The sequence below is a fragment of the Danio rerio genome, chromosome 5 (genome assembly GCF_049306965.1).
Source record: "Danio rerio strain Tuebingen ecotype United States chromosome 5, GRCz12tu, whole genome shotgun sequence".
In the NCBI taxonomy this organism is placed as follows: Eukaryota; Metazoa; Chordata; class Actinopteri; order Cypriniformes; family Danionidae; genus Danio; species Danio rerio.
In genome coordinates, this window is record NC_133180.1 from 35157286 (window position 1) to 35171990 (window position 14705).

The window sequence follows — 14705 nt, forward strand, 5'->3', positions numbered from 1 at the left end:
TGAAAAAAAAATTACATTTACAAAAGGGCTAATTATTTTCCCTCATCTGTAAGTAATAATAAACAGCCAATATCTTAATAATAAGTATACTAAGAAACTGTTCAAAAGTGAAAATTAGTCTCCATACTAAAGTGTATAAATAAAACATATGATTTTAAATCTTAGTCTGAAAGTCAGAGTGAATATATATTCTAAAACAAATGTATCTGCATTTCAGAGTGAAGACCTGATGAACAGAACAACCAATTTAGACATTTCTGTTCAGTCCAAGGAGCATTTGGTAAATAAGACCAGAGAAGAAATCCAGCCGGATATGGACAGTGCCAAAAATAACCTGAAAACTGTTCAAGAGCTGAAGCAGGTAAATCTGGCAAACTTAAAAGGGACATGTCATGAAAATATGTCTTTCTCATGATTAAGTGCTTTAATCGGGTCCTCTGTGAATCTACCAACTGTGAGAAAGGATAACTCATTAACATTGTTTTGGTAAGACTTTTTCTACAAGCATGTCGTTAAACTAACTGCTCATATTTTACCTACTCTTGTGACATAGTGAAGTAGATTCTGACTTACCGATGGTGTCTAATGAGGCATAAAAAACAAAAGTGCACATGTGAGACAATGTATTGAACAGACTAAATTTTTAGTAAAGCAAAGCAGGAACTAGACCAGAGCTACAAACAACTGGCAGGCGGCAGCAGAGAAGAAACACATACTCAGCCGCTGCAACACTAGCCATTTCTGATTACTTGCTGTATTAGCTGTAGATTTACAATTTCTGCATTAGCATAATTTGTAAGAGTCATTTGTTTTGTTGTTTCTGGAGAATAGCATGTTAAGGCTCTTCCTTCTTCTGGAAAACGGCTTATTTGCATTTAAAGGGACAAGCACAAAGGCTGTGCATTATTTTCTTTTTTGTATTTTACATTTTTACATTTTACTTCAAGACACATTCTGGGGACACCAGACTTTATTTTACATCTTGTGAAAAGGGGCATAATGTGTCTGCTTTAAAAAGAATTTTTAAAAAGTCCTTGTAATTAGAGGTCTGGCAATTCTTTCATCCTGTGAGTTTTAGCACCCCCTGACAGTCAGTCTGAAGGGAAATGTTACAGCTTGAGAGAGAGAGAAAAAACAATAGGGATGTATTCCCAGCTCAAAGCAAACTCAAATGTGACAATTTTCTGCCAAAAGACAGTGTAATGAGATGCATCTTTTGTGTTTTTATCTGCAGTTGACGGCTGCGGTGGAGGGATTGAAGGTGTCAGCCGTCTCCTCTGTGGTGACTGGGAAAGAGGTGGAGGCGGAGATTCTGTCTCTGCAAAAGAGTCTGCAAGGTAACTGTTCCTTTCATACTTACACTGTTGAAACATGGGATGCTTTTTCAAATTATGATACGTTTGAACATAAATCAGGTAAAGATGAAAGGGAATTTGTGCTAACTACAGCTAAACATTTTTAAAGTCACCATGAAACTTAAGATTGTCATTTTTTCCCATTTTATGATTACCTGAATCAGTCCTGAAATGAGAAAAAAATGTAGGGCAGTATTTAATCTCATTCTTTGGGAACCAGTTGGATCACTGGAAAATCCAAAAAGATGTTGAGAAGGTGTTGCTAACAAAATGAAGAAAGATTGATAAATGAACAAAAGTAGGGCAGAAACGAGAGCCCCTCCTGAAAGGCTTTTTATATGACCAGAAGTGAAGTCATTTCAAGTGTGAGGCAGGGAAGGTTACGGTATCTGACAGTGCTTAATTTGTAAATAAATAATTCCCGGAACAAAACCAGGAAATAAAAGTCACAGTGACTGAAGTCCACCAAATATTTTTAGTTTTTCCAGAACATGATGTCATTAAACAGTGATAGCGCAAAAAAAGAGCATCACATTTCTAAACGGTCTTTAATTTTTTTTGTATCATATAATGTTATAGGTCAGTCATGGGTAATAAAAATGTGTAGCTACAAACATAAATTGTATGAATCATCACTTTTCAGTTCACTTCACTATTATGTTCAAGAAGAGACCACAGTTATCTGTTCTGTCATGACTTGAGATGGTTTTGCTTCTGTCTCCCACTATCCTGATCCATTTACACAGTTTCATCTTCTTGAGATCTCTTTTGATCAGGCTCATTATCAGATTTACTCGTGGTTTTAAATAATGAAAATCTGCTTGACTGACTCTTTGCCATTTATAAAATACAAATTTTATTTAGGTTTGCCACTATGCTATTATTTATTTTTGCTGCCTACTGTTCACGAAACAATCACCAAACAATGAGAGTTATTGTGAACATAAGAGGGCAAATTGGCTAAAAATATTGTTGAGGGCCAATAGTTAAACATGACTTTTGCTTTAACTTGCACATGGTGACTACCGTCATGTGTGTGTGCGTGGATATCTGACATTTTCCAAAACAGAATCTGGCAAGATCCAGCTCAAATTAAGCACTGGTATCTGATAAAAGATTGTGAGGGCAAATGAACACTAAATCAGCTTAGATTTATTATTTTTAAAGGATGTAACATAAAAGATGTGACACTGGAGTAATGACTAATCTGCTTAAATAGACTAGATAAAATAGAGAAAACAAAACAACATTTAGTATTCTATTTATTCATCCAATAAAGCAAAAAAAAAAATTACAAATTTTTTTGTCTCCTAAAATAATGTAAAAGCTAAATAAACATAAATAAAATAAAGCAATTTTTTAATAAAAATCTGCCAACACAGGAAAAATCTTTTTTTTTTTAAATATTTAAATGGATACATTTTTTCCCTGTAACAATGTTTCATTCATTCATTCATTCATTTTCTTTTTGGCTTAGTCCCTTAATTTATTTTTAATCAGGGATCACCACAGCGGAATGAACCGCCAACTTATCCAGCATATGTTTTACCCAGCAGATGCCCTTCCAGCAGCAACCCAACACCGGGAAAATAATGTCTCACAGTGTTAACTATTTAATCAAATAATACCATCCAGTACATTAAAATAATGTTCTCTGCTGTAGACATGGAGCAGGACTGGCCTCAACTGCCCACGCTCAGCAAAAGCTTTCTGAAGAGAGAGAAGATGCTGAACGAGAAGACACTGGTGGAGGTGAAAAAAAGAGTGAAGCAGACAGAGAAGATGATCAAGCCCTCAGTGGAGAATGCGACAGATGCAGACAGTACAGCTAAACAGGCCGAGGCGTCGGCAGACACGGTGGCTAAAGTAATACACATGCATTCAACATTTCATTTGAATATACATTCAGCCCGTGGGCTATTTTCACACCTGTTGATCATTTGCTTTATACTGAAACAGGGATTAAGATAATTTAGGGCCCTTCAGAGTGTGCTCTGATAAAATGAAGTGAATCACAGATAAACTGTGTTTTCATACCAAACTTGAAACAATTGACACCTACAGCAAATCCATGTCTGAATAAAAAGTGACCTAGATCGTTTGGGCAGCCTGTCCACTATGACATTTATCCTAATCTTGTTTTTTCGTATGTATCTTGTCATTTTTATCTATTTGGCTTTAACCTCATCCACTGCACAATATACAGCAGTAAATTAAGATAAAGCTTGGCACTACACCAGAAACACAAACTAATTATCCTGCTTACGGCTGTAATAAATTATTAAACTTACCATCCAGACCCATTTTCATTGCAACTGTTTGCCACAGAACTTTTTTTGTCGGTGGCTGCAACACACTTGTCATTTTGTGCATTTTTTAAGAACAAATATATACAACAGCAGCTGACTGAAGTGCTGTACATCCTTGTTCAAACTACTTATTTAAAACGAGCTGAACAACACAATTATTTAGATTTTGTTGGGACAACGTAACTTTTTATGTTCAATCCACTCAAAAAAAATTAAGTTAACTGAATAGATTTGTGTTGGGACAATATGAATGAATTGTGTGGAATCCTGCATTTTTTACAGTGAAGAAAAAGAAGGGGTAACTTTAATAAAATCCAGAACAGTCATTTGACAGTTAAAACTTAAACCGATGTAAGAAAAAAGATTTAAACTTTTAAACTAGTTTTAAACAAGTTTTAAACTCAAAGACAGTAATTAAAGCTTTATTCCATAACCTTGATTCAACTATTGCAAATGCACGATCAGCTCTTGTCTTTAGTCTTGAACTAGACAAAGAGTAGTTTGTTGATGATCGCAGACATTTTATTGGCTTGTTTAGTTTGTCAGACAGATAGGAGTGTGCTAGGTTGTTCAAACATTTTAAAACAATTACCAAATTTATTAAAATCTATTTTATAATGCTGGTAACTAGTTCAGTGTATGTTGAACCATCTGGAGTTGTGATATAAAAGACTGGAGTAAACCAACATATAAAGAATTACAATAATCCAAGTGCAATAAAACTAGCTGTGACTCTCTCAATACCTTTAAATGGTTGCAAAGACTTAACTATAGAAACACTTTCCTTTTAATTACAATCTTCAGTTGTTTGAGAATTGAAGAAAATGAATTGTTAAAGTTGATAAGGCAAATTATTTGCCCAAACTGGCTTGATACCAGGCTACTCAACAATCCATGGTAATGATGCGCCCTATACATTATAGTAGGAGACAGATCTGCAGGCTAGTGAAGCAGATTCCCTTCATACCTATGAAACCATGCTGTTGTCTTTCCATGCAATTTGGCATCTTGATGGCCATATACACATTATAAAAAATTATTTAACAAAAGGTCATGACAAGTAATATTTTTTGTACTTTAGCTTAAAATTTTGTAATTTTGTTAACCAAGTTTCTTTTGCTTTTATGTTTTTAAGATTTTTAACTTAAAGATGCAGTATGTAGGATTAAACTTAATATATTTGTCCAATATCAAAATATCAGCGAGGGGTGTCGAAATATAATTGGCTAAACTGGCAGATTTTAAAGACCAAAACAAAAACAAACATTCTGACTGGAACACGTTTTCAAAGGAGAATGACTGACTTGAGCATTGTTTTTCATTTTTTGATGTTCGCTTATCATGTTTCTTAAATATCTGCAAACATATTATTTTATTTTTTTATGCTTTAGAAGAGTTAAACACCTACATACAGCACATTTAATATTTTAAGTCAATTATCTAAGTTGAGATTACTAGAAAAGTCAATTTGATTCAACTAAAAAATAAGACAGCAATATTTTTTACACTGACTGGAGCTTGTGTCTGTACAAAAACAATATATGCCTCCATGTCAATAGTACCTTTACAAAAATGCTAGCCACCAGCGTCATCTGCTCTGCTGACTTTCAGCTCGCATTTCACTGGTTAACCCAAGATTCATTCTGAGAGACATTAGCAAAACAAACTCTTCGTTCAACACAGTGTACATAATGACTAATCATTTGTTGTAATAAAGCCTGGTTTGTTGGTCTGCTGGGTCGCATTTCCACAGTTTGTTTTCAATTGAGACAAGACAACCTCATTCAGGCAGACTCGATTGATTGAATTGGTGTGGATCCGAGCACAATTGCCATGTTCATATATGCCTAAACTAACCAAAATTGGAGAAAACATGACTGATTCCAAAACCAACTATCCCGACAAGCCTTGTTGAAAACACCTTTATTTATCAGTCATGTTTAGCTAAGCTTCTTCCAAAACAACACAAACAAGAATTAATTGCCTCACTAAATCAAATCATTAAAGTATTAGTAACAATTTTATGCTATTGTTCAATCCATCACATTGTGTTATGAGAAGAAGTGTATATTAAAATCTAATTTAAAAAAGCTATTTAATTAAATGAAGTCCCAAGATGTGTAAAAACACATTCTGCCTAGAGGAGACTAGATTGCAACAAGAACTGATGGGAACTAAAAGGCTTGTTTTGATGTTATCCATGACAGGATGCCAAAGCCTCCTTCACGCAGGGGAAACGGATAAAACATGCATCTGGACAGTTGCGTTCAGCTCTAGACGTCACCCTGGAGCAGTTGTCTGAGCTGGAGAGCCAAACCGCACTGAAACAGGCAACATTGGAAGCAGAGGAGGTAAACAATCTGGCATTTATTTTGACAGAGCTGCCAGTGTTTGTCCAGTTGGAAAGAACCTCAATGTCATTATTATTAGAACACAGACTTCTGCAGGACATTCAGTACCGCAGGCATATCCAATTCTGATCCTGGGGGGACAATCTTGCAAATTTGAGTTTCAACACACTTGTGAGATAGTCCCTATTGAATCTGAACACCTTAATCAGCTTCATGTTTGGTTGTGTTTAAACTTCAAACTAAACTCTGCAGGACAGTAGGCCTCCAAGAGCAGATTTGGACACCCATGTTTTGGGCGGTTTGAGGCATTACAGTTCATGTTGAAGTGAAATACATGAATTAGACTTGATCTCATCTATAATGTTCAGATTATGTGGCCAACGGGGGTTGTTTTTGCATCGTCATGATACTGATGTGCTGTTTGTCCTCAGGACATGGTTTCTTCAAGCAGTGTGATAGACAGCATGGAGACGGCCAAGAATCAGCTGGAGTCCTTCACAGACATGCTCACTCTGCTTCTCAGTCAAATGGGTAAAGTCACAATTCTTTATTTTATAATATTTTTTATTTTATTTGAGTTTTTATTCATTATGTTTATTCCTATTATACTAGTTGTTTCTAGTTGTTGGTATTAAAATTATTAGCCGTCCGGTATTTATTTTCTCTTTTTCAAATATTTACCAATTTGTTTTGTTTATTTGCTTTATTTCGGCTAAAATAAAAGTATTACATTTTTAAAAAACATTTTAAGGTTTATATTATTAGTATTTTTAGCCCCCTTAAGCATTTTTTTATTGGCTAAGTCAGGATTATCAAATTCGTTTCTGTCCTACTTAATAGCAGAATAATGAAATGAGTTTTTTTTTTTTTTCTGGAGAAATTGTTATAACTTTTCTAAAAAGTCAAGTTTACAAACAATAAGTTTATTATGCCTCTGAAAAAGCTCAGATGATGGTGTCAAGGTTTTGGAAGTTTCCAATTGGCTAATTGACAACATTTGAGTTAATTGGACGCACAACTGCAGAATAGTCCTAGAAAACCTCAATCACACTGCTTCCTTGTGACAACATGGTAAAATCAACAAACTAGAATCAACAAAAAAAGCCAGATTAAAATATGCTAAATTACACTGGGAAAAAGACTAATTTTTGGAGACATGTCCTGTGGTCTGATGGCCCTAAGATTGAACTGTTTAGCCATAATGGCCAGTGTTACATTTGGAGGACAAAGGGGAAAGCTTACAAGCCGAGGAACACCAATGTTCATGTTGTGGGGCTGTTTTGCTGCAGGAGTGACTGGTCCACTTCACAGCATAGATGGCATCATGAATAAAGAACATTCTGTAGAAATACTGAAGCAACATCTCAAGACATCAGCCAGGAAATTAAAACTTGGCCACAAATGAGTCTTCCAAACAGACCATGACCCTAAGTGTACTGCCAAATTAGTTAAAATGTGCTTTAAAGACAACGGAGTGAATGTTTTGGAGTGGCCATCACAAAGCCCTGAACTCAATCTTTGTGGGCAGAATTTGTGGGCAGAGTTAAAAAAGCGTGTGCGAGAAAGACAGCCAACAAATCTGACTCAGTTACACCAATTTTGTCTGGCCAAAATTCCTAATAAAACTACTGTGAAAGACTTGGGGAAAGATACCCAAAACACTTGACCAAAGTTATACAGTTATACAAAAGCAAAACTAAAATATACCAAGGAAATGTTTATAAACTTTTGACTGTCACGAAATAAAAAAATTTGTCTGTCTGTCTATATTGTTTATTTGTTATTTGTTATTATTCTTATTTTATTATTCTAACATTTTTAAATAAATTATTAACCTCAAAGTCCTCCTCTTCTCCCATTAACATGAACAGAAGCTGATGTGGTTCTGGAGAACTACGATCGCATCCTAAATGAGACAGCAGTGCGTCTTCGTGTCCTCCAGGGGGCCGTGGAGAGTCCGTCTCTCACCGGGAAGATCCAGAGGCTTCGCAACGCCGCGTCTGATCAAGAGAAGCAGATGCAAAATCTTGAAGAGAGCCTGCAGGACATACGAAAGGAAAGAGACAGTCTAACAGACATCGCCCAGAACCTGCCCAAAACATGCCCACAAAAAGGCCACTGAGACAGTGAGAAGGGGGGGGTAACAAAAACAGATTCCAATCAATAAAATACACAAAGAAAAAAAACAGGTGAACAAACATCTGAAACCCCCCACTGCATTCCTGTTTTAGAAAAGCAGCACTGAACATATAAATGACACATTAAAATGGAAATTCTTTATAAGTATTCATGCGTTTGTAAATTCAGACTGGCTTTATTTACTTATTTACTCCAACTGGTTAAAAAACCCTAATGCAGATGATGGCATTTATACACTATAGCACTTTGAACTTAAAGGGACAGTTAGCCCAAAACTAAAAATTCTATCATCATATTCTCACCCTTTACTTGTTGCAAACCTGTTTGAGTTTATTTGTTTTGGTGAAGATATAAAAAGCTGAAAAGCTGTTACCATTGATTACTGGTTTTTCCCTATATGGAAGTTAATGGTTTCATGTTTTTATCATTCTTCAAAATATCTTCTTTTGTGTTCAACAAAACAAAGAAACATAAATATTTGACGGTGAGTAAATTTAAATCTTTGGGTGAACTATCCTTTTAGATTAATATTCAAACATAATGTCATGGCGATCATTACAGAGCTTCCATAGATAATCACGTTGACATTATATTTGATTATTGATGTTTTGCAGACTTTAAAGAATGACATAATGACGTTGTAATGATTGATGATATTATTATGCAATTTTATTCTGTACATTAACTCTAACTAATAAGGAGTTTCTGACCAGATATGGCACGTTTTGACCACTTGGGGGAGCCATCTTCACAGATTAATCTTGTACACAATGTACTTTGAATACTGAGAATGTGGTGAATAAATGTGAGTTCATAAGAAAACAAAACATATTGTGTGTGTCATGCTGTCTTTGCTGTGTGTTCATACATTTTGAGTATCCATATGTGTTTACTTACTGCTGACATGCAACTTATTATATATTTAATATCTAACATGGCCTATTAAAAATTAATTCATGTGCAAGTAATCCATCTGTTCATATGATATTGTCACAAAAAGGAACTGGCTGTGAATAGCTGTAATTTTCCATTATTTGGATTTCATGGGTGGCTGTGGTGGAGTCTTGTTAGCTTGTTTACAGTTTTGATCTATCATGTTTTATTGTTTTTATTGTATCTTCTTTCTTTGCAGATAGTATTTAATCTTTTATCTGAACTGCTGCCTGTGCTGATAAACGTAACCCCATTGAACTGAGTACTACAGACCAATTGCACAACTCTTATTTCAAAACTTTTCTCTTAAAAACATGTAAGTACACTCTCAGAAAAAAAGGTACAAAATTGTACCTTTTAGGGTACAAATGGCCCGTCACTGGGGTGGTACCCTTAAGGGTACAAATTTGTACCTCTATTTAAAGGTACAAAATTGTACCTTCTACATTTGTACCCTTTAAGGGACAATTTTGTACCCTAGAAACTGAAGGTACAAAAATGTACCTTTTTATATTATATAGTATTTTCAGGGTACTGCAGGCATTTTGATCTTTTGGTGACTGCATGCACAAATAAATAAATAAAATATTTTGGTTCACAGATGTCCATTTTTATTTACTAATGTAGAAATATTTCATTACAACTCACAACTGAATGTGTTAAGAAATAAAATTACACAGTAAGTATAAAGCAGACATGTAAAACAGTAAAAAGAACAATTTAGATAAGAATAAAAACTAAATAATCTACACTTAATACAAAGACCACAAGAATACTGTTTAAGATTTATAAACACATTACACAGGCTACATCAAGTACTTCACTTTATAAAGTCCAAAGTGTTTGTCTTTAGTCAGAACACTCGGTCATAATAAATAATTTGTCATCAACTTTTTCTCTGAATTTCAGAATGAAGGCAATGTTTCTCTATAAATTGCTTCAACAGCGCAAACAATCAAATACATCAGTAGCCTCTTCCTCAACATCAGTAGATTACTCATCATCCTCAAGTGGAGTTGTAATTTGTTGTAACACAATATGTGTTTATGCTTTTGGTAAACATGACATGTAAAGCACTCATATCTGGAAAATGTTCTTTGATAGTCATTAGGACCACAAGTTATTTAAAAATTAGCTTTATGCTTGAATGATAGCAGTGTGCTGGATTAACTTGATGATTGTGATTATCCCCAGAGCATGTAGAGAAACAAAAAACAAGGTTGATCACTTTGGTAACTGTAGTAGATCGAGGCTTGTCACCGTCCACCGTTCATTCAAAACATTCCACTGCAGAAACATCAAGGTGTTCTTCTAATAAGATGGATATGTCAAAAATGTATATTCGTCCACATCATTAGCCCGGCCAATCGCAATCCCATCAACTCTGAAGACTGCCGTAACTCGTCTTGTTAACAGTTGTCCAGTCGGTGGCCTCCTCCTGTACTTGAACTGTAGGATGTGGTAAAGATGATTCACTGTAAATGACAAAGCAATAATTACATTAATATCAGTCACTCTATCACTGATGAAGAGAAAATCAAAATGCATAGAAAGTAAAATAATTAATATTTATTGATTAAAAAAAAAAAGTATCACAGATTAAAAGACTAATATAAATTTCATTCATTCATTCAATTTCTTTTCGGCTTAGTCCCTTTATTAATCTGGGGTCGTCACAGTGGAATGAACCACCAACTTATCCAGCATATGTTTTACGCAGCGGATGCCCTTCCAGCTGCAACCCAGTATTACGAAACATCCAGACACACTTATTCACACACACATTTATACACTACAGACAAATAAGCTTACCAAATTCAGCTATAGCGCATGTCTTTATACTTGTGGGGAAACCGGAGCACTTGGAGGAAACCCTCATGAACACTGGAAACATATTCAAACTGCTCACACAAATGCCAACTGACCCAGCCGAACCAGCGACCTTCTTGCTGTAAGGTGACAGCACTACCCACTGCGTCATCCTAATATAAAGAATATCAAGCATTATAAAATGCATTTATCACAGCATATACTCAACAGAAAACAACATACGCACCGGAGCACAACGAAATGTTGAAGTGTCTCGCTTAACAAGGCTGGCAACATGAGAAGTGCTGCTGTAAAATCAATTCCTGGAACATAAGATGTGGCATACAAACAAATATGAATGAATCCATCCAAAGCTAGAATTTAATAATATTAATCAAGTGGAGAAAGTTTAGAAAGAGTACCTTAAAGTCAGGTCCATAGCATTCTTCAGTTGATCTCTCATCTTTCGATGAATACCTAGAAAATAATTTTAAACATGTGGGTGTACATTTATTGTTGTTTGTAAGTAAAAACCTACAAATTTAAAATAGTATGTAAGCCATTAAAACCATGGTATAGATAATGAGACATACTTACATCTTGTAACTTAGCCATGCTTTCATATGACATGCCTTCACTGCTCTGATGCTGTTAGGCTGCATTCTGTTGTTCAATCTTGTCCTGAAAGACAATTGGAAACTTCAAAAACTTCTGGAAAGCAATAAGATAAAGCAATAACTATTTACTTATTTTGAGATATTAATAAAATAGGTAAAATAGCTCAAGGTACCAGTTTCAGAACAGATGAGACAAATTATTACATTAAAGAACAAAGTATAACTTAAAACGTCGATTTATACAACATGGTATGTTAATAATTCTACATTAACATAAGTATAACGTTAAACGATAGTAAAGCACCAACAATTCTGGGCATGAGAGTTTGTGGACACTCCTCAACATTAATGTAACTTAGACACTGAAACGAAGATATGTACAAGCATACACACGCCACGTTTGTAACTAGCCACGTTTACATAATCAGTCGCTTTGCCGGTGACAAAATTGTGATTTTTCTTAACAAAATGGCGGTGTAACTTATATAACCGTCTAAAATTACATTTCAGCGGTCAACCGTGGCTAGAAAAATGGCCTCAAAATATAAAACATTATCGATAATTACAAATTTCCAGTATTAATAATAACAAAAGGTTTTATATCAAGGTATATGAAGACTTTAGTCGCGCGAGCTCCGGGCCACACCGGACATTACTCACGGGTCACGGCTTGATTCCGGTGCACGGATACGGCAGCGTCGGCTCTCTTCTGCCGCCGCAACTGGCCCGAGTGTATTTTGCTATTTGGGTTGCGATTATATTCCGCCGTGGCAACACTTATTAATAAAGCAGTAACGTAACGTAACATATAAGGCGCGAATACGTAACGTAGGCGATAAAGGGAACTTTTACACCGAGAAAACTAACAGCATATAGTACTCACCGTCTATAACGTTATGTCCCTCGGTGACTTCGATATCACATTGTATTAACTTCTTTAATAAGCTGCAGACATCTTAGCAAACACCATCCTGCAGGCCAGCCCGGAGCACTTAAAGCGGGGGAAAGCCGAGACCCAAGAGTCAGACAAAATCAACAGAACACAGCTTCACATGTAAAAATGAGACTGAAAATATATCTTTAATACATTCTTACCTGAAAAGTGTGGACTCCAAAATAGACTTTTCTTTGAAAAGCGTGCGAAGTTCTGTGTAAACAGCAAGCATACTCGACGGACCGCCTCAGTAACAAACACTACTATAACGTCTCAACAAGCCAAATTCTTAAAGAGACAGCAACATCACCACCTGTGTGAAGATGCTGTTACTCTGCATGATTCTTATTCTACATCCCATAAACTATAGGGTCTTAAACAGTAAGCAAAGACCAGTATTTACGTTTTTAATGATTAAAATTACATTCAATTATAAATTAAATTATTAACATTTTTGAGAAAATTTTTTATTTAAATACATGATTTTTTTTATTATTAAAATATTTAATTCAATCAATTTATTTATTTATTATATTTTTAAATTATGTATTTTAGTATTAATGTTTAGTATTAATACATTTAAATTAGTGTTATATAGTGTCTTGATCTTATCATGAGCTGAGGGTACAATTTTGTTCCTATAGGCAAACAAAATATATAATTGTACCTTTAAAGGTGCCAAATTGGTCCTTTACGGTACAATTTTGTATCCAAATGTGCTATAAAAGGTACAAAAATGTACCTTTCAAACCTAAATCTGGACATTTGTACCTTTATAGCCCATTTGGGTACAAAATTGTACCCTAAGGACCAATATGGGACCTTTAAAGGTACAATTTTATATTTTGTTCCCTCTAGGAACAAAATTGTACCCTCATTGTACCTTTTTTTCTGAGAGTGTATATTAAACAGATCACACTAAAAATGGATGCATGCATTACAAAACCAAACAGTCATATTTATGGGAATAATTATCAATTATAGTGAGCTGAATACTGTATGTTTAATGTTTATAAATCGATTAATCTATGCAGACACTAGGTTTTGAATTCAAATTATAATACCTAAAGTCATTGAGAACAGCTGTTGAAAGAACAGCAAAAGGCACATACATTTAAGTAACATTATTAAAAACTTGCTCTTAATCCCACCCAGGTGACGTCAAAGTTTATCAACTGCACAACAATAAAGCATGCAACAATAATTGCAGGAAATGAAGGAAGTGAAATGTTGCAGAGATAATATCACACTTTTAAATTTAGAGTTAAAAATTAAATGTTGCCGTGGAAGATAAGATATGTCAAAAGAAAAACAAACCATAAATTGGTGTTTTGGAAGCATAAAAGTTATATGTGGTGCAATATTTGCAGCTGTGAAAATTGTTATGCCCTGTGCAATACATTATGAGATGCACACAACTGACTAAATAAGTGCATTATTAATTACTGTATGATGGAGATGAGCAAGGCTGAAATGCTAAAGAAGTAGAGCCAGCTTTCTATATATATATATATATATATATATATATATATATATATATAAGGTATTTTAAATTATTAGCCCCCTTTGAATTTTATTTATTTATTTTCTCTTTTTTAAATATTTCCCAAATAATGTTTGACAGAGCAAGGAAAATTTTACAGTGTGTCTGTTAATATTTTTCCTATGGAGAAAGTCTTAGTTTTATTTTGGCTATAGAACGAAAGCAGTTTTTAATTTTTAAGAACCATTTTAAGGTTAATATTTTTTGGTCCTTTAAGCTAAAATTTATATGAAGTTTTTTACCCATGCTTTTACTCAGGACTGCCTGATGGCCCGGGGTCAATGTTAGAGATGCTCGGGACAGTAAACAGGATCGTTAGCAGCATCAGTTTAGCAAAGCACCCATCTTTTTTAAATCAATAAAGAACCTGCCCATTTTTCATACTGCTCTTTTTGTTTCCATAACACTTGAAATGTATTAATACGTTAAAATACATTTATTAACATATTTAAAAAGGCTATTTCAGTTCTAAATTTACAGATGTTATTTTTGACACATTAATAAAATATTGGCTAATGAATAACTATTAACTTTCTTTTTCTTTTTTCTTTTTTTTCTTTTTTGGTGGGGCCAGAAAAAAATTTGGCAGGGCAGACCAGTTGAAATAATCCTTAGCGTTGAACCCTTGTGTACAATGGAAGTCAGAATTATTTGCCCCTCTGAATTATTAGCCCTTGTTTATTTTTTTTCCCAATTTTTTTTTAGCAGAGATTTT

General features: G+C 34.5%; 1 protein-coding gene and 1 long non-coding RNA gene across 2 annotated transcripts in view; one reads left to right on the forward strand and one right to left on the reverse strand.

Moving 5' to 3' along the window:
• Positions 1–8981, forward strand: part of lamc3 (laminin, gamma 3) — a 136138-nt gene extending 127157 nt beyond the window's left edge. The window contains exons 23-28 of the mRNA XM_682251.11: positions 218–361; positions 1235–1337; positions 3019–3221; positions 5872–6015; positions 6447–6546; positions 7887–8981. Coding sequence (XP_687343.5) covers positions 218–361; positions 1235–1337; positions 3019–3221; positions 5872–6015; positions 6447–6546; positions 7887–8137 — 945 coding nt within the window. The 3' untranslated portion in view covers positions 8138–8981. The remainder of the gene's footprint in view (positions 1–217; positions 362–1234; positions 1338–3018; positions 3222–5871; positions 6016–6446; positions 6547–7886) is intronic.
• A 694-nt stretch (positions 8982–9675) lies between these two features.
• On the reverse strand, positions 9676–12722 carry LOC137495607 (uncharacterized). The gene is made up of 7 exons (XR_011015530.2): positions 12609–12722; positions 12397–12504; positions 11494–11577; positions 11319–11373; positions 11144–11219; positions 10900–11069; positions 9676–10562 (listed from the first exon to the last, which is right to left on the reverse strand). It is a non-coding gene; the product is annotated as an uncharacterized lncRNA (long non-coding RNA).
• Between the last annotated feature and the right edge of the window lie 1983 nt (positions 12723–14705).